Here is a 22,342-nt window from a genome sequence, read left to right as displayed (position 1 = left end):
CCTTTGTAAACAAGGTGGATCCCTGTTCTGACAGGGGACATGACAGAGATCTACTATTGCCAGTCATCAGAAACAGTGATCTCTCTCATATCCCTGGCAGCCCATGCCCCCCCCACAGTTAGAACACACCTAGGGAACATAGTTAACCCCTTGATCGCCCCCAACTGTTAACCCCTTCCCTGTCGGTGTCATTTTTACATTGATCATTGCATTTTTATAGCACTGATCAATGTAATAATGTAGATGTGATAACTTTTGCGCAAACCAATCAATATACGCCTATTGTAATTTTTTTTTACCAAAAATAGGTAGAAGAATATATATCGGCCTAAACTGATGAAGAAATTTGTTTTTTATATATTTTTTTGGATATGTATTATAGCAAAAAAGTAAAAAAAAAAAAATTTTTTTTTTCAAAATTGTCGCTCTTTGTTTATAGCGCAAAAATTAAAAAACTGCAGAGGTGATCAAATACCACTAAAAGAAAGCTCTATTTGTGGGAAAAAAAGGACATCAATTTTGTTTGGTTACAGCGTCGCACGACCGCACAGTTGTCTGTTAAAGCGACGCAGTGGTGTATAGCAAAAAATGACCTGGTCATTAGGGGGGCAAATCCTTCCGGTCCTTAAGTGGTTAAAAAACACCAATAATCCACCTGCTTAGATTACAGAGGTCCTCCAGAGTTGTGTGATTTGTCTCTTTGCTCAGTCTAATCCTAGACAATGCAGAACAGGAAAACATAAATGCCAAGTGTCATTTTACCTTCAAGAAAAACCAAAAAAACCCACCCCTGTAAATTTCAAAAGGGGTATAAACTACACCATGTTGCTAAAAATATTGGGACACCTTTCTTTACATACACACAGATGAACTTTAATGGCATCCCAGTCTTAGTCTGTAGGGTTCAATATTGAGTTGGCCCATCCTTTGCAGCTATAACAGCTTTAACTCTTCTGGGAAGGCTGTCCACAAGGTTTAGAAGTGTGTCTATGGGAGTGTTTGACCATTCTTCCAGAAGTGCATTTGTGAGTTCAGGCACTGATGTTGGATGAGAAGGCCTGGTTCACAGTCTCCGCTCTAATTCATCCCAAAGGTGTTCTATCGGGTTGAGGTCAGGGCTCTGTGCAGGCCAGTCAACTTCCTCCACCCAAAATTCACCGTCTTTATGGACCTTCCTTTGTGCACTGGTGCACAGTCATTTTGGAACAGGAAGGGGCCATCCCAAAACTGTTCTCACAAAGTTGGGAGCATGAAATTGTCCAAAAAGTCTTGGCATGCTGACGCCTTAAGAGGTCCCTTCGCTGGAACTAAGGGGCCAAGCCCAAACCCTGAAAAACAGCCCCACACCATAATCCCCCCTCCACCAAATGATTTGGACCAGTGCACAAAGCAAGGTCCATAAAAACATAGGTGAGTGAGTTTGGGGTGGAGGAACTGACCTCAACCCGATAGAACACCTTTGGGATGAATTAGCGCAGACACTGTAAGCCAGGCCTTATTGTCCAACATCAGTGCCTGACCTCACAAATGCGCTTCTAGAAAAATGGTCAAACATTCCCATAGATACACTCCTAAACCTTGTGGGCAGCCTTCCCAGAAGAGTTGAAGCTGTTATAGCTGCAAAGGGTGGGCCAACTCAATACTGAACCCTACGGACTAAGACTGGGATGCCATTAAAGCTCATGTGCGTGTAAAGGCAGGCATCCCAATACTTTTGGCAATATAGTGTTTAATGGGTCCTGCTTTTATGTCTTCTCTGAGAGTTAAACTACCTGTGGATTTTGTCAAATCAGCAAGATTTCTATTCTCTACACAAACTGGGTCTCAGAAGGGATATTTCTTGCATAAAGTGAGGCAGAACATTTTTGATCCAATAATTCTTGAGCAATGAGTTATATCCTCTTTCTAGAATAGATACCTACACTGGCACAACTACAACATGTGCTAGAAGGTAACTTCAAGATCACAGCAGGCTCAGTGAAAAACAATGGAAACATTAATGTGAATGCTATTCACAAGTGGATCATGCTTCAAGGGATCTGTATTCAATTAGAACAAACCACTGCTTAAAAATTGAAGTCAGATATTAAATAAAGACATGCAAATAAAAACCTACCTAGATAAAAAAACAATGTACAGTATTCATTATAAAATTATGAAAAGTATATTTTAAATGTAAATAGTGTGTCTGAATTTGATATGAGCTTTTGTAATTCCCTGGCTTGCACCAGGAGCCAGTCAGATGTGTTTCATTAATATGTACTGACAAGGAACACGTTGATGGGGAGGAGAAAGCAGAGTGACACCATCTTTATGTGCTGCTGCGCCTACACTAACCTCAAGCTAGAGGGATGGAAGTTACCACTCTGACCTGCAAATACAATGCTTCTCTACTGAAACAACTGCATTATGGTGGTACGATAAGGACTTGAAATACCATTATAATGAGGGCTGCACTGCGGTTTGGCGAGGGTTATGGGATGCATGGCATGCATATGTATTACCCTATGTATTACTACCATGTAAAAAAGGAGAAGCACACGATATACAGTAGATATAGCTTCCCAATGTGCAACGTCCACATATATTTGAAAAATGTATACAGATGGAACCTCTTTGCTATATATTAGAAACAGCTCTTTGTTGGATAATAGGGTAGAATGCTGTAGAATTTTGTAATATGATTTGTGTAATACACGAAAGGCCCCAATCAAACTGAAGTTCTGTATTCCTTAGATACATACATTCCTTAGATAAATACATACTTAAATATGTCTTTCAACTCTTTGACCTTTTTGCTGGGATGTTTGCTGGACCGGCTGTCATCAAGGAATGCCCTAGCATATGCTAAAGGACCAGCATTCACCTATATATAGGAAAAAAAACAAAAAAAAACAAAACATAAAAACTTTGCATCAGTAAATATCATAGACATCTATAAGTATGAAACTTTCTCCCATATTTTTTCTCCCAGGATGGAATACATGGAGAGTTTTTGCCCATGCAAAGAAGAGGCAGAGTCCAACCTCACCCCAACAGAAGACTTCCAAGAAGGAGGCTGGGCAGCTCCCAGCGATTTTCTATGAGCAGTACCAGGTAACTGCTTTGGGGAGGGGGGTGGTACCAAAGGAGAACGGACTGATAGCAGAACTGTACAGTATAGTTATGCTTTAGGGCTCATTTACACCAGGTGCGTTGGGACTGTTCTCAGCAGCCTTGCCTATTCCCAAAACATAGACAAAGCAAATGCCTTTTTTTCTATTCGGACAGTTCGCATGACTGCATTGAGGGTATGCTGAAAAGCCTTACAGCATGCAATATTGTTTTTTCAGCGACAATCGAGGGAAAGCAATCCACCGCATCACACTGCTGCTGCGGCTGATAGATGTTAATGAAATGTCAATTTATGACATTTCAATAAAGTTTGGTAAAAATGATTTGCTGTGCGATGCGCTATTATCAGCATTGCAGCCTTCTTCATCACACAACAGCTGCTGCATTCTAATGCAGCTGCTAGTGTAAACAATCCCTTATAGATATAGTGCAGTTCAGTTATCCTTTACGTGTAGATATGTTATCAATAGCATTCCAAAGACATATAAGAAATTGTCAGAGTTTAAATCTCCAGCACCTACCAATTATTAAATGACAGTCCAAGGTCCAGTGTAATTGTGCATACATGTTCTGACTGCAGTCTAATGTTGGCCATACAGCTAACAATATGATCATTTTCCAAATGGATGGTTTTATAAGTAAATAAGTGGTCCTGCTGCAACTAAATTCATCCAAAACTTTTTCAAATGACTTAAAGTGATTGCGAAGGCTCGTTTTTTTTCCTATAAAAATAACAAGCACTTACCTGTCTTATTGCATAGGATTTGCACAAAGCAGCCCGGATCCTCTTCTTCTTGGGTCCCTCTTCTGTGATCCTGGCCCCTCCCTCTTGTCCAGTGCCCCAACAGCAAGCAGTTTGCTATAGCGGCACCTGAGCCAAGTCACAGCTCCCTGTGTTCATTCAACATGGAGCCCCAACCCAGCCCTGCCCTAGGTTGGGGCCCTTCTCTCCCCTGATTGGCTGACTGACTTTGATTGACAGCAGCGGGAGCCAATGGCGCCGCTGCTGTGTCTCAGCCAATCAGCAAGGAGAATTTTGGACGGCCAGGGGACTCGTGGACATCACTTTGAGAGAGGGGGACCTCAGGTAAGTGTTAGGGGGGCTAAGAGGGGCTGCTGTACACACAAGGCTTTTTATCTTAATGAATAGAACACATTAAGATAAAAAACCTTCTGTCTTCACAGCTCCTTTAACTAGCTCCCATCTGAATAGAGTCAATTTTTCTGCACCTTTTATGAGCCGACCCTACTGTAATTCTTATATTGATTTAATAAGTTAAGCTCAAGTAATTGCAAACATGGTTACCTGCACAGATACACAACCCTGTAACTTTAGCTGCAACTGAATCATATCCACATCAACTGTAGAGCAGATCTTCTGCAAATCCGCTGTCTTCTCCTTTATCTCATCAATAGCCACATCAATGGGCTTCAGATCCACCTGATGCTCATAGATGACTGGGATTCGCTTCTTTACATATGGAAAAGAATTGGATGCTGGGGGAAAAAAATCACGCACATCAACTGATTTATACAATAAATATTTTTTTAGACTTCAAGTGCAATACATTTGTTTGGAAATTATTTGTTGTAGAAAAACAAAAATAAACTACTTTGTGAAACCATTGAACACAACTCTTTGAAATTAGTTTAATGTCGCTGCTTTTATTAATTATGTTTTTTTTCTCCAACAGCTTCTCCAACCACTATGGGGCAAGAGGTAAATGGCATTTGATGTTTGAACTTCCAAGTCCCCAAATAATTTCATAAAGCCTTTTATTTATATATTAGACAAGAAAAAATTGTGAAAGAAAAGTCAAAAGGAAGGTAAAAGTAAAACAAGAAACATGGAACCCTCGAGCATGATTGTCTCACAGGTTACATATTGACTACAACAGGACAGGATAGACTAGATCTGTTTAACAAATAAAGTATACTTAGATTGAAGCCTAAATAGGGATATTGAAAATGCACTGTTTTCAAAGACCACAGAGACATGCTGGATTGCATTAATTTTATCTGGATGCCCTGGGAACAAATCAATAAACTGGAGAAAAGGAAATGAGCTCAAACTTTTAGTAAGTACATCAGATTCTTGCTTAAAGGGGAACTCGCTTTTTTTTTTTTTTCATTCCAAGTTAACAAGGGCGCATGATGCACACTTGCAAAACTACAGTATGTGTATTGTGGCTTTTTAAGATGGTCCCCCAGCTGCTGTGCAGGCACAGTCCAGGACCTGGGATTCTCATAGGATATCCACACCTCCCTCTTAGTATAACATTATGCCCCTAAGGGGCAAAGACCATCACTACATAAAACAATGCAACTCCAATGCAAAGTCCTTTGTTCATTCTTCCCAGTTGTTGACAGCTGCATGTTTTAAAACAAGTAACATGTGGCTGATGATGGATGGAGATAGGACTGCCATATTACATGTCCAGTTACTGGCAAAAAAAATGGTCCTACTGAGAACTTCCTGTGGGGTATCACCTCCCACTAATGCTGATAAACAAACTGGCCAAGATGGTATATGTAAACTATGAAATGTGGATAATGCAAAAGGTAACACAGATTTGTAAGTATGCATGCATGCACGATCTTTAACTTGCAATTTGCTCATTCTTAAGTGTTCTTACTTGTTAAAATAGTCCTTTTCTTGCACTGCTCTTCCACAGTTCCATGTTTTTTCCCTGAGAGAGTGTATGGAGTTTCAAAAACAAATCTGGTGATGTTGTGATTCTTCTCAAAGTTGGTTTTCCTATCAGAAAGCTCTTGCTCTTCTAAGTAAGGCTTTACATAGGTAATCTGAATATGGGCAACCTTCAGGTCCAGATCCTTGACATTCACCTAGAGAGATAAAACAAAGCAGATACTTGGCACCTAAATCTATAAGTGGAAATGGAAATTAGTGCTTGTTAAATCCTTTGGACTATGGATTTGCCAAATGGTCTGGAATGATCAAATCACAAATCAGTTACAATCCAACTCGCAGTTCATTACATGATAAATGTTACCCTAAATATTTCTTTCTTTCTATTTGTGTGTTCACATATGTGCATTTTAACAATCATAGTCTCTATCATTTTCATTTACATCTGAAGTACAGTGCCTTGAAAAAGTATTCATACCCCTTGAAATTTTCCACATTTTTTCATGTTACAACCAAAAAACGTAAATGTATTTTTTGGGGATTTTATGTGATAGACCAACACAAAGTGGCACATAATAGTGAAGTGGAAGAAAAAGGATAAATGGTTTTCAATTTTTTTTTACAAATATCTGAAAAGCGTGTTGTGCATTTGCATTTAGCCCCCTTTACTCTCATACCCCTAACTAAAATCTGGTGGAACCAATTGCCTTCAGAAGTCACCTAATTAGTAAATAGAGTCCACCTGTGTGTAATTTAATTTCAGTATACATACAGCTGTTCTGTGAAGCCCTCAGAGGTTTGTTAGAGAACTTTAGTGAACAAACAGCATCATGATGTCCAAGGAACACACCAGACAAGTCAGGAATAAAGTTGTGGAGAAGTTTAAAGCAGGGTTAGGTTATAAAAAAAATATCCCAAGCTTTTAACATCTAACGGAGCACTGTTCAATCCATCATCCCAAAATGGAAAGAGTATGGCAACTGCAAACCTACTAAGACATGGCTGTCCACCTAAATTGACAGGTCGGGCAAGGAGAGCATTAATCAGAAAAGCAGCCAAGAGGCCCATGGTAACTCTGGAGGAGCTGCAGCGATCCACAGCTCAGGTGGGAGAATCTGTCCACAGGACAACTATTAGTCGTGCACTCCACAAATCTGACCTCTAGGAAGAGTGGCAAGAAGAAAGCCATTGCTGAAAGAAAGCCATAAGAAGTAGAGTTTGCAAGAAGCCATGTGGGGGACACAGAAAACATATGGAAGAAGGTGCTCTGGTCAGATTAGACCAAAATGTAACATATTAGCCTAAAAGCAAGATGCTATGTGTGGCGGAAAACTAACACTGCACATCACCCTGTACACACCATCCCCACCATGAAACATGGTGGTGGCAGCATCATGTTGTGGGATGCTTTTCTTCAGCAGGGACATGGAAGCTGGTCAGAGTTGATGGATGGAGCCAAATACAGGGCAATCTTAGAAGATAACCTGGTGGAGTCTGCAGAAGACTTCAGACTGGGGCAGAGGTTCACCTTCCAGCAGGATAATGACCCTAAACACACAGCCAGAGCCATATTGGAATGGCTTAGATCAAAGCATATTCATGTGTTAGAATGGCCCAGTCAATGTCCAGACCTAAATCCATTTGAGAATCTGTGGCAAGACTTGAAAAAATGCGGTTCACAGATGCTGTCCATCCAATCTGACAGAGCTTAAGCTATTTTGCAAAGAAGAATTGGCAAAAAATGTCACTCTCTAGATGTGCAAAGCTGGCAGAGACATACCCAAAAAGACTTGCAGCTGAAATTGCAGCGAAAGGTGGTTCTACAAAGTATTGGGGCTGAATACAAATGCACGCTGCATTTTCACATATTTATTTATTTGTAAAAAAATGTTAAAAAACATTCATTATTTTTCTTCCACTTCACAATTATGTGCCACTTTGTGTTGGTCTATCACATAAAATAACAATAAAATACATTTACATTTTTGGGTTGTAACATGACAAAATGTGGAAATTTTCAAGGGGTATGAATACTTTTCCAAGGCACTGTACCTGTTTGATCCTGCCAGTTACCTTTCATCCTTGTTTTAAATTGACCACACAAGGCACAGAAGCTGATCTGTGTTGGCGTGGTTAGTTTTCATCCCTTGGTCATTCAGAGTAACATGACACTGTGCAGACACACGGCAAGCACTAATGTGATATTATTTTAATTAGCAGTTTGTGGGGTAGATATGTGTTCAAAAAAGATAAAATGTTGTTTTGGTAAAAATGAAAGAAAACTGCAATTTATTTAAAATTTTTAAACTATTCCTAATAACAAAACAAGGAAACATATTTGTACCAAATCCCGTACCATATTAAAGCCCTATCTGTTCCCCTCCAAAAAAATGCATAACATATACAGTATAGGGTAGACAACAAATGCTAAAAGTAATAATGGGTTGAACCGGGGGGCGTGGCCAAGAGCAGCATGTGATAGGACATGCCTCACAGAGCTCCCATCCTAGATCCTTCACGATCCTTCTCTAAGCCGGCAAAAAGGCCGGATTTCCGTCCACTGCACCGTAGGAACCACTCCAGACGCTCCCAGTTTTTTCCCCCGGACACCCTGGCACCTATGATGACTGGCAAATAGACGGAGACCGGAGGCCCGCTCGATATCAAAGATAGCGCCGGCTCATCTCTCTGCAGGGCTTTACGAGGAGTTAGCAAGCTAAAAGATGTGGGTAAGCCTCCTAAAACCCCCAAACAGACTGGGAAAGACCCCCCAGGAACATGAGGTATTACACACAGAAGCTGGCGGGGGAAACACGGGACAGAGAGGGGAGGATGACATGGATGCCACCCCAGCCATACTGCATGCAGCACTGGCAGGAGAGCAGAGCTCACAGGCCCCAGCTGAATCACTGGACTCTGCTGCCCCTGACACTAAGATAGAGGAGGGGGGGGAGGAGTCCATACAACCCACCATGGCTGACATTGCTAGAGCCATGCACAACTACACAGCCTCTGTGCATACGTTACAAATAAAAGAAAAAAAGGCGCCTCTAAGTGCACAATTCAAACTTTTTATAACCCCAAACAAGATTAAAAACACTTACAGAATCAAGGATAAGAAGAGGCATAACATGGCTGTATGAGGCAGGTGATCCGTCATCAGGAGGTCCCAGTGTATCACAGCTTTCCAGGGATAAAGATATGCAGCAGCAGAAGGTCCCAGGATAACCAGCAGGTGAACACCCCAGGCTCTAGTAACACTGGTGAAGCAATCGCGTTGTCTGAGTCAGCACGGAAATGACGTCAGCGGGAGGGGACAACAACCAGCATGGACCGCAAACAGGAAATATGTCATCAAAATGGAACGCGTTTCGGAACTACTGATTGGTTCCTTCTTCAAGCCATTGGTTGATTGATTGGCTTGAAGAAGGAACCAATCAGTTGTTTGAAGACCACTTCATCCATCCAATAAAGACACTAACTGCCTGGTCCTGACATTCTGAGCACCCTTGACATATGTTTTATCTGTGCATATGTTACAGGAACAATTTGACAGCATGAAGAAGAACTGGGCTTTATCCGCCATGACTTCCAAAAGATCAGGGAACGCACCACTGCAGCAGAGTCCCATCAGTGACATATAGGATAAAATGGCCCCCCTACTCAGAGACACTCAGAACACAGATAGACTGGCCAGGGCAAATGAGCTCAAATCTGATGACCTCGAAAACCGCATGAGGAGAAATAATGTGCGCATAGTGGAGTTACTGGAGAAGACGGAGGGCAGGAACCCTACAGGATTCGTAGAAAAATGGCTGCTGGAGGTCTTTGGGAGGGAAGTTTTTACTTCGCTATATTCAGTGGAGAGGGCTCACAGAGTGCCATCCAGACCTCTCCCGCCAGGCCACCCACCTCTCACCCTACTGGCCAGGCTCCTTAATTATAAGGATAAGGAAATTATACTTCGCCAAGCAAGGGAACGGCGCAACATTACTTTTAACGGGGCACGCATCTCTTTTTACCCTGACTACTCAGCTGACGTGCAGCGTCGCAGAGCGATATTCGCCGATGTTAAGAAGCGGCTTCAACTACTCCAAGCCCCATACGCCATGCTGTTCCCGGCGCAACTTCGCATCATGGCCAGAGGCCAAGCGCACTTCTTCGCCTTTACCCTGTTTCCTGCTCATGCCGATAGTCCGGCTGGGAGCAACAACACATTTTTCCTCCCAGCATTGTGAGCAATGTGAATTGTGCGACCATTACAACTTTATTTGGAAAGCATTAATTGGTTCCCCATGAGTGGTGCCAGTTGTGCCACTCGGAGAAACCCTAAGTTTGTAATTTGGGTTCCCTCTTTACTTTCCTATGTAGTTCATGCAGCCCGATTGAATCAGAAATTGCTGGCAGGCAAATGTTTTTCCAGTCACGCATGTGGTGATGACTCTAAAGTTGTTTGTCAACTACTCCTGTTAACGGATCCACTGTCATGTTTGCAGAACTATTTACCTCACCTTCACCCATCATGCCTATACCGCAGAACTGTGCATGCCGATGACCAATATGCTGATAACCTCCCAGAGGCCATTCAAGAATATGTAGCACCCAGGTACGAAAGGCCTGGGGGCTCCCCTTACCCTTTCATAGATGACTTTATATCTACCGATGAACACTGTCCCCATGCTGTCCTGGAACATTAGAGGTCTCCAGGACCCACTCAAACGCACCATGGTGTCCACAGTCCTCAGGAAGCACGCTCTGGCTATTTATTACCTCGAGGAGACTCATTTGGTTCCAGAGACTGTAGTCCTGTGTTAATTTTGCATGGGTGGGATGGGGGTCCCACTCTACGCACACCTCCTATTCCAGGGGGGTGAGCATACTAGTGTACCGCTCAGTGGACTTCCAAATATATGATAAATTGATACTGAAGGGAGATGGTATCCTGCTATGTAACGTGCACCAACTGAAATGTATTATGGTTGCTTTATATATCCAACCCCCCTATAACTCAGAGGCATTGAGAACCCTACTGGCCTTCCAGTTAAGCCACCCTGACCTACCACTGATTATTGTGGGGGACCTTAACTGTTACATGGACCCCATCCTAGACAAGCATCCCCCTCCGGTGAATGGCCGCAAAGTTGCCCTGAATGGCATTGCGGAAGTTTGCAGAGGAAGTGGGATGGTTGGACCATAATCCGCTGCAAAAACAGTTCTCCTGTTTATTAAAGATGCACCTATCCCTCTCCAGAATAGATCTGTGCCTATGCACAGCCCAAATGTCCCGCTTTCTACATGACATTCAATACCTTGTCAGGGCATCTCCGACCACTCCCCCCTCCTCATCCACCTGATTTCTAAGCCTGACACGACCCTGTTGAGGGCCCCCTGGAAACTCAATGCCTTTTGGTTAAACCTACTCCCCTCCCACGATGGCCTACCAGAGGCAATTAGGGAATTCTGGGAGCTCCATGCGGACTACCCTTATCCTAATACCGCCTGGGATGCCTTTTAAGGCGTTACTGAGAGGTACTCTCATTACGGCAGTTACAAACTTAAGATCCAAAATGAGGGCACAGAAGAAGCAGGTGGAACACCTGGTGCGCCAGCTTGAGACGAGGCTTGTTGATAGTCCTAGTAAATCAAACAGAGTCCTGGCTAGCGGCGCAGGAGGCGGTTGTTCAGATTACCAGGTCAGCAGCTGAAAAAAATAGATTTTTCAACAGGCTTGCTTTCTATGAGGAAGGGGAACAGACAGGCCACCTACTAGCAAAGATTGTGAAGTCTTCCCAGACTTTTCCCTCAAATGGCGCTCGCCGCACCAAACAGGGGAAGATGGTGAACACTCCTACCCTAATAATGCAGGAGCTGGTGGAGTATTACACAGATCTCTACCAGTCCAGAGCGGGATACACGGAGGCAGAGTTGTGGACTTATTTGCAGACCGTAGAACTGCCTTGCCTCTCTGCATCCCAAAAAATGCCCCTATTACCATAGAGGACCTGCAGAAGGCGACTGGCCTCTCACCTAACTCTAAAGCCCCAGGGGACGATGGCCTCCCGACCGAACTATACAAACAATATGGAGAATCCATTTTACCCCATCTCCTTAGAGTGCTCAACTTGGCCAGGGCCAGTCAGAGTTTATCTGAGTCCATGACTATAGCAAAATATTGTACTTATATTGAAGCCGGGTAAGGATCCTTTGGACCCGGGATCATATAGGTCAATATCACTTTTGCAAAGCGATATTAAAATCCTAGCCAAGTTACTGGCCCTTAGACTCAATAAGGATATCTCCTCCATCATTCACCCAGATCAATCCGGATTTATCCCCCAAAAATCCACTGCCATAAATCTCCGCAGACTTTTTCTTAATCTCCAAGCCCCGTCAGATAATACGGGAGACAGGACACTGCTGTCATTGGATGCCCACAAGGCTTTCAACAGCATAGAGTGGCAATACCTCTGGACAGTTATGGACAAGTTCAGATTAATAGTCCTGGGTTTCTGTCCTGGGTCAGACTACTTTGTAGCTCCCCACAGGCGGTTATAAGAGGCGGCCACATCTCCCTACCCTTCAGACTCCACAGGGGGGCCTGACAGGGCTGCCCTTTGTCTCCGCTCTTGTTTGCGGTTGCGATCGAGCCAATGGCCACCCTGATCAGGTCTAATCCACAGGTCTAAGGCTTCAAGTATGGGGAGCTGCATGAAAAAATCATGTTATACGCAGATGACACCATGTTGTTATTGGGAAACACTTCTGACTCCTTGAGAGCAGTGATGTCGATCATAGTACAATTCGGAACGTACTCCGACTTGGTGATCAATTGCTCTAAATCATCACTAATGTTACTAGATACAGAACCTGATGGCCAGGGCCCCGCGGCACTCCAAATACCAGTAACCAAGTTTTAAATATTAAGGATTACAAGTCACCCCGGAAATACGAGAATGTATGCCCCTCAATCTGTCACCCCTGTTGGGTCATATTCGTGCCCGAATAAAAGTGTGGTCGAGACTAAAAATGTCCCTGGTGGGAAGAGTAAACCTTATAAAAATGATTTTCATGCCTCAGCTCCTCTATATACTACATAACACCCGCATGGTGATCCTTCTTAGAATATTTTGCATAATGAACCCTATTTTTAGGTCCTTCCTGTGGCAGGACAAACCACCCCCCCCCAGTGTCAAGCTGGAACAACTGCAGAAACCTAAAGACACGGGAGGTCTGGCTTTGCCCAACCCGTGGCTTTATTATATAGCTGCCCAGCTACAGCATGTGGCCCGAGCCCTGACCCCGCTGGATGGGGAGGTGGAGGGCCACCCTGCAACAGACCCCATCAAAGCCCTCATGTGCCATGTAATGGGGGTTCCAAATAATAGCAGAGGGTTTGGAAGCTGTGGCCTATGCAAAATCTAATAAGATTCCCTACATTTGCTCTAGCCCAGAAAATATGGAACAAGACCAGACAGTTGCAGGCAGTGGATGGTTTTACTAAATACAGCCCAATATGGGACAATGGGTACTACCCAGAACTGCAATCACTGACATATGGGGCTCGGTGGAGGAAACATGGAGTCACACACCTGCGCCCCATTTTTACGGCAGGCAAATTGAGCACCTTTCCTGATCTGCAGCAGAGATTTCGGCTCCCACAGACTATGCACTTTTACTATCTCTAGTTGTAACACAATATCAGGGCTCAATCCAGCGAGACTCCGTGGATTCTATCCCCGACCTCCATATTTCACTAAATGGAGGAGGTGATCAGTTTTAGAGGCTTTATCTCTAACTGTTACACGGGGTATTCCTGACAGGGTTTCTTTTAAGGACGGTGACCAAGTGGGAGAATGATGTGGGTGCCCTCAAGGGGGAACAGTGGGAGGAGGTGCTTCAGGCGGTACAAATGTCACAGTTGTACATCATCCTGAGGGTACACATTGTCCCTCAATGTAGCACAGCACCTGTCACAGTTGTACATCATCCTGAGGGTACACTATCTGCCTGCCAGGCTGGCTAGGATGGGGGTGAGATCAAACTTCGATTGTCCAAGGTGTGCGAGAGACCATGGAGACTTAATCCATATGCTGTGGCGCTGCCCCAAGCTCCACCTATATTGAACAGGGGTCCTAAATACCATCAACAAAGCCTTCTCAGTTACCATTCTGACTGACCTCAGACCATGCATCCTGGGCATCCTAGACGAAATTTGAAGCGCAGTGGTCACCCTGGTTGAACTCCCCGGGCCTATACCCGGTGAACCTCATACTTGACAGGCTACTGTGTTGAGTCAACCGCGGGAGGATTAACACCAGGTTTCACTGATAGAAGATGGCCAGCACAGCAGGTCATATAGGATGTTGGGTGAAAAATTGCATGTTGAAGCTACCACGACCTAGGCTGAGGTGTAGAGATGATAAGAGAAATTGCATGTATACCGTGATTTGTTGAAACTGGAATTTATGACATGATTGTAACTTTTGTTATTTAATAATCTTTTTTTCTGAGAAAAAAAAATGGGTTGAACCAAGAGATCACCAAAATGAAAAAAAAAAAACACTCCGGGGCTCAAATAGGATTTAGCGGGAAAAGGGCCCAGGGAGTCAAGTGGTTAATTAAAAAAAAACAAAAAAAAACCCATGATATACGAACAACTGATTTATAGAAGCAGACAAAATATTTTTTGCTTCCTAAACATAAATATCATTAAACACTAAAAATAACTGTTCCCAGCATATAAAATATGTTAGAGAAACAAACATTGTAATCTTGTAGGAATGGCTCTAGATCAAACTGTATACCAAAGGAATGGTAATTCTGTTTAGTCTAATTACACACCGCCACCACATTGCACACAAGGCATCTGACATTCATTATGTTAAACAGTGATTCGCCACAAGAGTACAATGAGCAAGGATGTGCTTTGAGAAGCAGCAAAATGCATTGATTGACTATGCTAGGCCTAGACCGACTGGATGTGCAATGTCCATAGAAATGAAGGAAATGGAAGAAGGAAACAAAGGAGACTTGCAGGATGGTTTTACGGGAGGGTCAGGCCTTTATGTTGTTCTTCTGTTGGCTATTGTTGGGGCCCTTTAAGAAGTGTTGGTGCATTAAATTATAGTTTAGTAAACTGGCATACATCAGGTAAATATGCAGTAACGATATGGTATAGGTGCAAATATGGTCACTATAACCTATACCAGTTATTGTGCTGCTCGAGCTTCTCTGGTGGATCCAGTGTCTCACAGAAATATAAGGGACCAGACTGTATTATGCCTTAGCCAGAAAGCAGGGAAGTATGAGGGGGTTAGAGATGCCACACACTACTAGCTCAACAGGTGAAAAGAAATGTGAATGGCCTCTGCCTTGAGCTTCTCCTGAGCCCCATCTCTGATACATTTCGCCCCACCCATTGGGGCTTAACCATAAAGATGAAGGAGTAGAGAAAAACAATTCTATTTATACATCTTCAGCTGTTCGTAAAGCATAAAAATAATTGTGCAAGCAACATATGGAAATTATGCTGGAAACATTTTTAAAGTGGAACTATAGGCAAAACTTTTTTTTCATTTTGGATAGAGCAAGGGAGGGTTATAGATTTTTTTTTTTTTTTTTTTTACACCCTCTGTGTCCATTGCTGAGATTTCCCTTCACTTTTTGTCCCATAGCCAAACAGGAAATCCCTGCAAATTAAGGGAATTCTTTGGGGACCCCCAGGTCACCAGAACTAGTGTCCCTATTGGAAGATTTCCCTTCTATTACTTTTCTGGGGACAACCCAAAATTTGTGATTTTCGTTGACTTACCATTTCAAGGATAATGGTAAACAGGGCAAATAAACAGGGTGAAGCTCCTTAACTGGGACAAAGACAGCAATAAAAATTGACATGGGTTCTAATCTTTGTCCACTATCCAAAACTAAAAAAAAAAAAGTTTTGCCTTTAGTTATACCGTAAAGCGCTAGCTGCCTCCCGACACAGATGTGACTAGATTATGATGACAGATTTTTAAATATATACAAGTAAATAAATAAAAAATAAAAATGTGCTTTATTAGAAAGCTAAAGAAATGAAATGAAGTCGCTGTAAAAAGCGGAAGGGAAACGCCCAGCGTCAAAATAAAAAATTTGTTATAAAAACAAAGGCGTGTATCAGTACAACGTTTTTCTATACTAATTAGAAGATGAACTTGTGATCTTTATCACTGACACATTGGGATTGATTTACTAAAACTATAGAGTGGGTTAAGTGTAGGGGGGAGAGAATTAAATGTTTTGGAAGGGGATGGTTAAAGCTTAAGTCTAGTTCAGCCTTTCTCAACCAGGGTTCCATGGAATTATAGGGTTCCTCCAGTGATTGCTAGGGGTTTCCTGAGCAATAAGCAATTTATGCTTCTCAGATGAGTAGCAATGATCTTTTTGGCCATCTGTAAGGAGGGATTCTTCCCCATGACCATTACACCAATGTACCTTGGGGGGAAAGCACTCTGAATCTGGTGCAGCTGTGTATGGTAGACAATTAGCTTCTAACTTCAGCTTGTTCAATTAACCACTTCCCACCCGCACTAAAGCCGAATAACAGCTACAACGTAGGCCTTAATTGCTGGGAGGGCGTCAATAGACGTCCTCCAGTGCATGAGCTGCCGGTGCGCTCTGTGATCAGGAAGTCAATGAGACTCGGCCGATCACAGATCCCGACACCCCTTACCACATGATCAGCTGTCAGCTGATCACGTGATGTAAACAAAAGATTGGCAAATCGGCTTTTTTTCTGCTTACACTGACAGCGTGAGGAGAAAAAAAAGGCGATGATCAGCTTCTGTCAAAGGGACAGCGGTCCCGAACAGTAAGAGCCACTGCCGCCTCATTTGTGCCCATTAGTGCTGCTTGCCAGTGCCCACCAGTGCCACCTGCCAATGCATATCAGTGCCACCAATCAGTGCCAACCAGTGCCACCTACCAGTGCCACCTATCAATGCCTAACAGTGCCCATCAGTGCCTCATCATCAGTGCCACCTATCAGTGTCACCTACCAGTGCCCATCAGTGCCACCTATCAATGTCCTTCAGTGCCACCCATTAGTGCCACCCATCAGTGTCACCTCTCAGTGCCCATCATTGCTACCTATCCGTGCCCACCTGTGCCACCTATCAGTCCCATCAGTGCTGCCTCATCAGCGCACACCAATGAAGGAGAAAAATTACCTGTTTGCAAAATGTAATAACAAACTATAAAACTGTTTCCTTTTTGAAAATTTTTGGTCTTTTTTTCGTTTTTTTTTTTTTTAGCAAAAAAACCCAACAGTGATTAAATACCACCAAAAGAAAGCTCTACTTGTGGGAAAAAATGATAAAAATGTAATTTGGGTACAGTGTTGCATGACCGCGCAACTGTCATTCAAAGAGTGACAGCGCTGAAAGCTGAAAACTGGCCTGGGCAGGAAGGGGGTTTAAGTGCCCAGTAAGCCTATTATGCTCAGACCCATTACCTCTTTTTCTTGACAATCTTTTTCACCTTCCCCAACTATTTACTTTTCCAAAATATTTTATCTCATCACATCATCATTTCTACTCTTGTTTTAACATTACTTAAATTTGGCCATCTACCATATAACATTTTTTCATCTGACCATTTTTTTCAGTCCTTTAAATTTAGCCTTACAGCCTATTAGCCTAGTGGTTTCCCTGCTTAAAGTTAAATATTATACACAAGTCCATTTATTTATAAACTATGTTATATCCTCTGTTTACCTTTATTTTTCATTTTTGAAATGGTGCATTATTCACAGAAGACATGGGTAATTTATAGGGATCTAACACTGCAAGGTTTCAATACTATTGCACAATCCCCTCCTTTAACAAGAAGAGCAGAAATAGAGAGGCAGAGAGAACTACCAAGAGTAAAGCATTTTTTTCCTATGAAAATTTAAAAAGATGTATTTTTTCTTCTTTGCCATCCTCTACGGTGCCTCCTTGAAAGTGATAACAATGAGTGGGTCTCTTTATACACGTCTGTTTTTATAACTAAAAAAAAAAATTGACGCAGGGTATTTCCCCTTTATCTTTTACAGCCACTTCATTTTGTTTCTTTAGCTTGCTAATAAAGCACAAAGTTTTTCTTTTTTTTTGTACTTAATTATTTTTGGATTAGCTGTCTCAACTCCCAAACAGCAAACCTCATGCAATCTTGCAGTCAATTGTGATACATATTTAGTGGATTATATAATTATTATTATTTTTTTTTTTATATATTTTTAAAAATTTGTTCTAATCTGGTTACATGATTGTCGGGAAGCAGCTACAGTATCTCTTAAAAAAAATTTCCATGGGTTGCTTGCACAATTATTCTTATGCTTTATGAGCGGTTGATGATGTATAAATGGAATTGCCTTGCTCCACTCCTTTATCTCTATGATTAAGCCCTAATGGCGGGGCAAAATGCATGAGTACAGGGGCTCAGGGAGAGCTTAAGGCAGAGGAAGTTCACGTTTCTTTTCACCTGTTGAGCTAGTGGTGTGCAGCATTTCTCGTCCCCTCATAGGTGCAGTATACTTATTGTCCTGCCTCCAGTAACTCAATCTCTACTAGCAGTGTGAACAATGGGCAATGAGCCCTCTCACCAATCAGCTGTGAACAATGGGCAGTGAGCCCACTCGCCAGTCCCTGTGGTGCAGCTTTGATCAATGTGCAGTGAGCCCCCTCGCCAGTCCCTGTGGTGCAGCTATGAACAATTGGCAGTGAACCCTCACCAGTCCCTGTGATGCAGCTATGAACAAGGGGCAGTGAGCCCTCACTAGTCCCTGTGGTGCAGCTATGAACAAGGGGCAGTGAGCCCTCACCAGTCCCTGCTGATGCAGCTATGAACAATGGGCAGTGAGCCCTCACCAGTCCCTGTGATGCAGCTGTGAACAATGGGCAGTGAACGCTCACCAGTCCCTGTGATGCAGCTATGAACAATGGGCAGTGAGCCCTCACCAGTCCCTGTGACGCAGCTGTGAACAATGGGCAGTGAGCCCTCACCAGTCCCTGTGGTGCAGCTATGAACAAGGGGCAGTGAGCCCTCACCAGTCCCTGTGATGCAGCTGTGAACAATGGGCAGTGAGCCCTCACCAGTCCCTGTGGTGCAGCTATGAACAATGGGCAGTGAGCCCTCACCAGTCCCTGTGATGCAGCTGTGAACAATGGGCAGTGAGCCCTCACCAGTCCCTGTGGTGCAGCTGTGAACAATGGGCAGTGAGCCCTCACCAGTCCCTGTGGTGCAGCTATGAACAAGGGGCAGTGAGCCCTCACCAGTCCCTGTGATGCAGCTATGAACAATGGGCAGTGAGCCCTCACCAGTCCCTGTGATGCAGCTGTGAACAATAGGCAGTGAGCCCACACCAGTCCCTGTGATGCAGCTGTGAACAATGGGCAGTGAGCCCTCACTAGTCCCTGTGGTGCAGCTATGAACAAGGGGCAGTGAGCCCTCACCAGTCCCTGCTGATGCAACTGTGAACAATGGGCAGTGAACCCTCACCAGTCCCTGTGATGCAGCTGTGAACAATGGGCAGTGAGCCCTCACCAGTCCCTGTGGTGTAGCTATGAACAATGGGCAGTGAGCCCTCACCAGTCCCTGTGGTGTAGCTATGAACAATGGGCAGTGAGCCCTCACCATTTCCTGCTGGTGCAGCTGTGAACAATGGGCAGTGAGCTCTCTCACCAGATCCTGTGGTGCAGCTATAAAAGGGGGCTCTCTCAGTCTCTCCACAGAATGCCTCTGGTGAGAAGTGGTGGGAAGTAGAGGGTAAAAAGATGCTCCGTTTTCCCTGTGGCAACGGTGTATTTATGATCGTTGTGGTCTGTGATGCACTGCCCCAGATGTCTCCGTCCCCCCAAGTTTCAGTCTCTAGCTCTGGTCACTCGCCCCGTAGATGATCTGTGTGCACGAGGGTCGATGTGCACATCTCATAGCCCACACTTCAAAGTGGAAGGTTTCCCGTGCAGTCTGGTAAATGCTGCTCCACCACTCCCCTTCCTCCTCAATGTCCTATGGGAACTGTATTGTAAAGGTCCATAAGTCCCATTCTATGATTGATGTTTCAGGTTTCAGACTACATTTCCCATGATCCTCAGCATTCTGCTTAGAAGTCATTAGGCTTTTCGGGCTATAGTTCTTCCTCTGCTGACTGGAAGAGAGTGCAACACTAGATTCAGGATAAAGTGAAAGTAAACTGAATGTAAAGTGGAAAATGCCTCCTTCTCCATGTTTCTGTAATCCAGCACCTGGCTACATACAGTAACAAATTGAAGCCAAACTCCAGCTAATACTTTATAATCAGTTACAGCAAACATTGTATTCCCTTGTGATAAAGGATTTACTTAAATAAATATAAATGGATCATTGAAGGCACCCCTGCCGGTGCTAAATGATTCATCTCATCCACGTAACTGATAAATCTGCAAGAGAGCTTATTCTGCTAAAAAACAACAGACTTAAAGGCTGGATCACCAGCTGAAAATAGAAGAAAGAAAGCCTAAACAAGGAAACTAATGCAGCCATCACATCTAAGAATTGGTAAGCTGCAATATCATAAATATTTACTTTTGGGTTTAATACTGCTTTAATTACTAGCCAAAGTTGTTTATATTCTTCACTTACATATATCACTTTTAGAAGGCAGTACCAGTAACGGTAGCTAGTTTGTTGCAATAAAGTTCTCCAATATGCAGTATGTAACACCAAGTAATGCCCAAGCAATGACAAATTTATTGCTGAATCTGTGGATAAAAAAATGAAAATGGCTCTGGTTCATTAAGGGTTAAGCACTGTCACACTCTCTGCGGTGAATGACAGTAAAAGTTACCGGAAAGGTTCGTCCCCCCTTGAAATGATTGCCCACTTGAGACTCATCATCTTCCATGCAGAAATGAGTGTGCTTTAAGTTACCAGGTAAAAACACTTCAGGGAAAGTACAACTATACCAAATGTACTCGGCCTTGAACCACAAAAACATGCCACTTACATCTATATGCAATAATCTCTGTGATCTCCCAGATATTTCCTTCTGCTGGTTAGATGAATATGTTTTTGCTTGTTACCAACAATACAAAATGCTTAGGTTTATATATGGGTTAATGACTGATCAATGTATGAATTTGTACCATGGACATATACACATAGACAGACACATGGACATACAGTAGCACATCTAAGGTGTGCATTTGTCTATACTGTACAACCACATTACAGTCCAATTCTTACAAATAAATCCAGGTCTCTGTAACATTCTATTTATAACACAGTGTGACAGTATGAGATGCTGTCGCTGGAAAATTGGTGATTTAAGGGACACAGAGTGTGCACATTGGCTTAGTGCAGGACTACAGAGTGTAGCTTTGGAGTGGAGAAAACTGCTTTTGCAGTTTTCTTCAGGTTTTGGCATACCTGGATGGGGCTCCGTACTTGGGAGATTCCATAGTGTTTTGGGTGGGACAGAATCTCCAATCCTGTGTCCAGGTTTTGTGGAGTACCAGCAGGGTGTGCGCTCAGGTGAGCACACTCCTTATAATGAAGGTATGGGAATATCTCATGGTTCCCAGTTGGAGACATCTCTACCCAAGAGAGACAGGAGGTCTCAAGGAGTCAGAGGCTACAGGTGGCAGCCAGAGCACATGTGTGTCTGCAAGAGTCAATAAATGGACAAAGGCCAGAGCGGAGCTTTGGGCGCTAGAGCAAAGCCATTCACACTGAAGCCTGTGGTCTGTGTGACCAGCGTAAAGAACAGAGGTACTGCTAAAGAGTGCCAGGTGGGCTAGCAATTTCTGTTTATGTGTATTTGCTGGAGAAGAACCCCTGCGTGGGAAACCCTATATGTTTTGGACTTTTTATTTACCTTTTTAATAAACATGGGCTACCAGGCCCTTAAAACGCAGTTCCTGACTACAGTGAATCACTAGAAAACCCATCTACTACTAGAGCTAATGGTCCCCCATTATACACCCAGATACATTTGTTTTCATTGCCATGTGCAGGTAGTTTTAAGCTAGCCATACACTATTGCCTGCATGCTGCAAAAAAAAAAAATAAAAAAATCAAACACATATGTTCATCTACACTAAACAACACAGATGGACAAATCTCCCGCTGAGGCTATTGTTTTCTGACATCCAGCACCCACAGACAGCTGACTGGCTGCCATCTCTATTCAGCTGAAAATTATCTGCCTGGTCTTTCAATTTTTGAAACGAAGAATGTCAAGCGGTAGGGCTTGTCAGTGTTGTCAAAGACTATAATGTGGGCAGTGTATATCCAGCTTAGAGCGGAGGTCTGCCCTTCACTGCAAAAATTAAAAGCCAGCAGCTACACATACTGCAGCTGCTGGCTTTTAATAATAGAACACTTAACCTTACGGCTTCACACCGGAAACCCTACTGCGCATGCGCGAGGCTCCTCTCTCCTACTGGCCCGGCGGCAGGGGAAGGAGGAGGGAGCCGATGTCCACGGCTCGGACTCCCGGAAGTGGTATCAGGATACCTGTGAAAAAGACAGGTATCCGCTCCCCCCGAAGGTGCCAAATGGGGGGGGGGGGAGCAGGCA

At 43.5% G+C, this 22,342-nt stretch overlaps 1 protein-coding gene across 2 annotated transcripts in view; it reads right to left on the bottom strand.

Moving 5' to 3' along the window:
- DOCK11 (dedicator of cytokinesis 11) overlaps window positions 1-22,342 on the bottom strand; it is a 525,243-nt gene that overhangs the window by 39,235 nt on the left and 463,666 nt on the right. For both annotated transcript variants that reach the window (XM_073599152.1, XM_073599153.1), the window contains 3 exons: window positions 5,751-5,961; window positions 4,421-4,611; window positions 2,766-2,866 (listed from right to left, as the gene is read on the bottom strand). In XM_073599152.1, the coding sequence (XP_073455253.1) occupies window positions 2,766-2,866; window positions 4,421-4,611; window positions 5,751-5,961 (503 nt within the window). The remainder of the gene's footprint in view (window positions 1-2,765; window positions 2,867-4,420; window positions 4,612-5,750; window positions 5,962-22,342) is intronic.

Source organism: Aquarana catesbeiana, linkage group LG09 (genome assembly GCF_042186555.1).
Source record: "Aquarana catesbeiana isolate 2022-GZ linkage group LG09, ASM4218655v1, whole genome shotgun sequence".
In the NCBI taxonomy this organism is placed as follows: Eukaryota; Metazoa; Chordata; class Amphibia; order Anura; family Ranidae; genus Aquarana; species Aquarana catesbeiana.
Note: the sequence above shows the minus strand (reverse complement) of the source record. Positions and strands in the feature narration are given on the sequence as shown.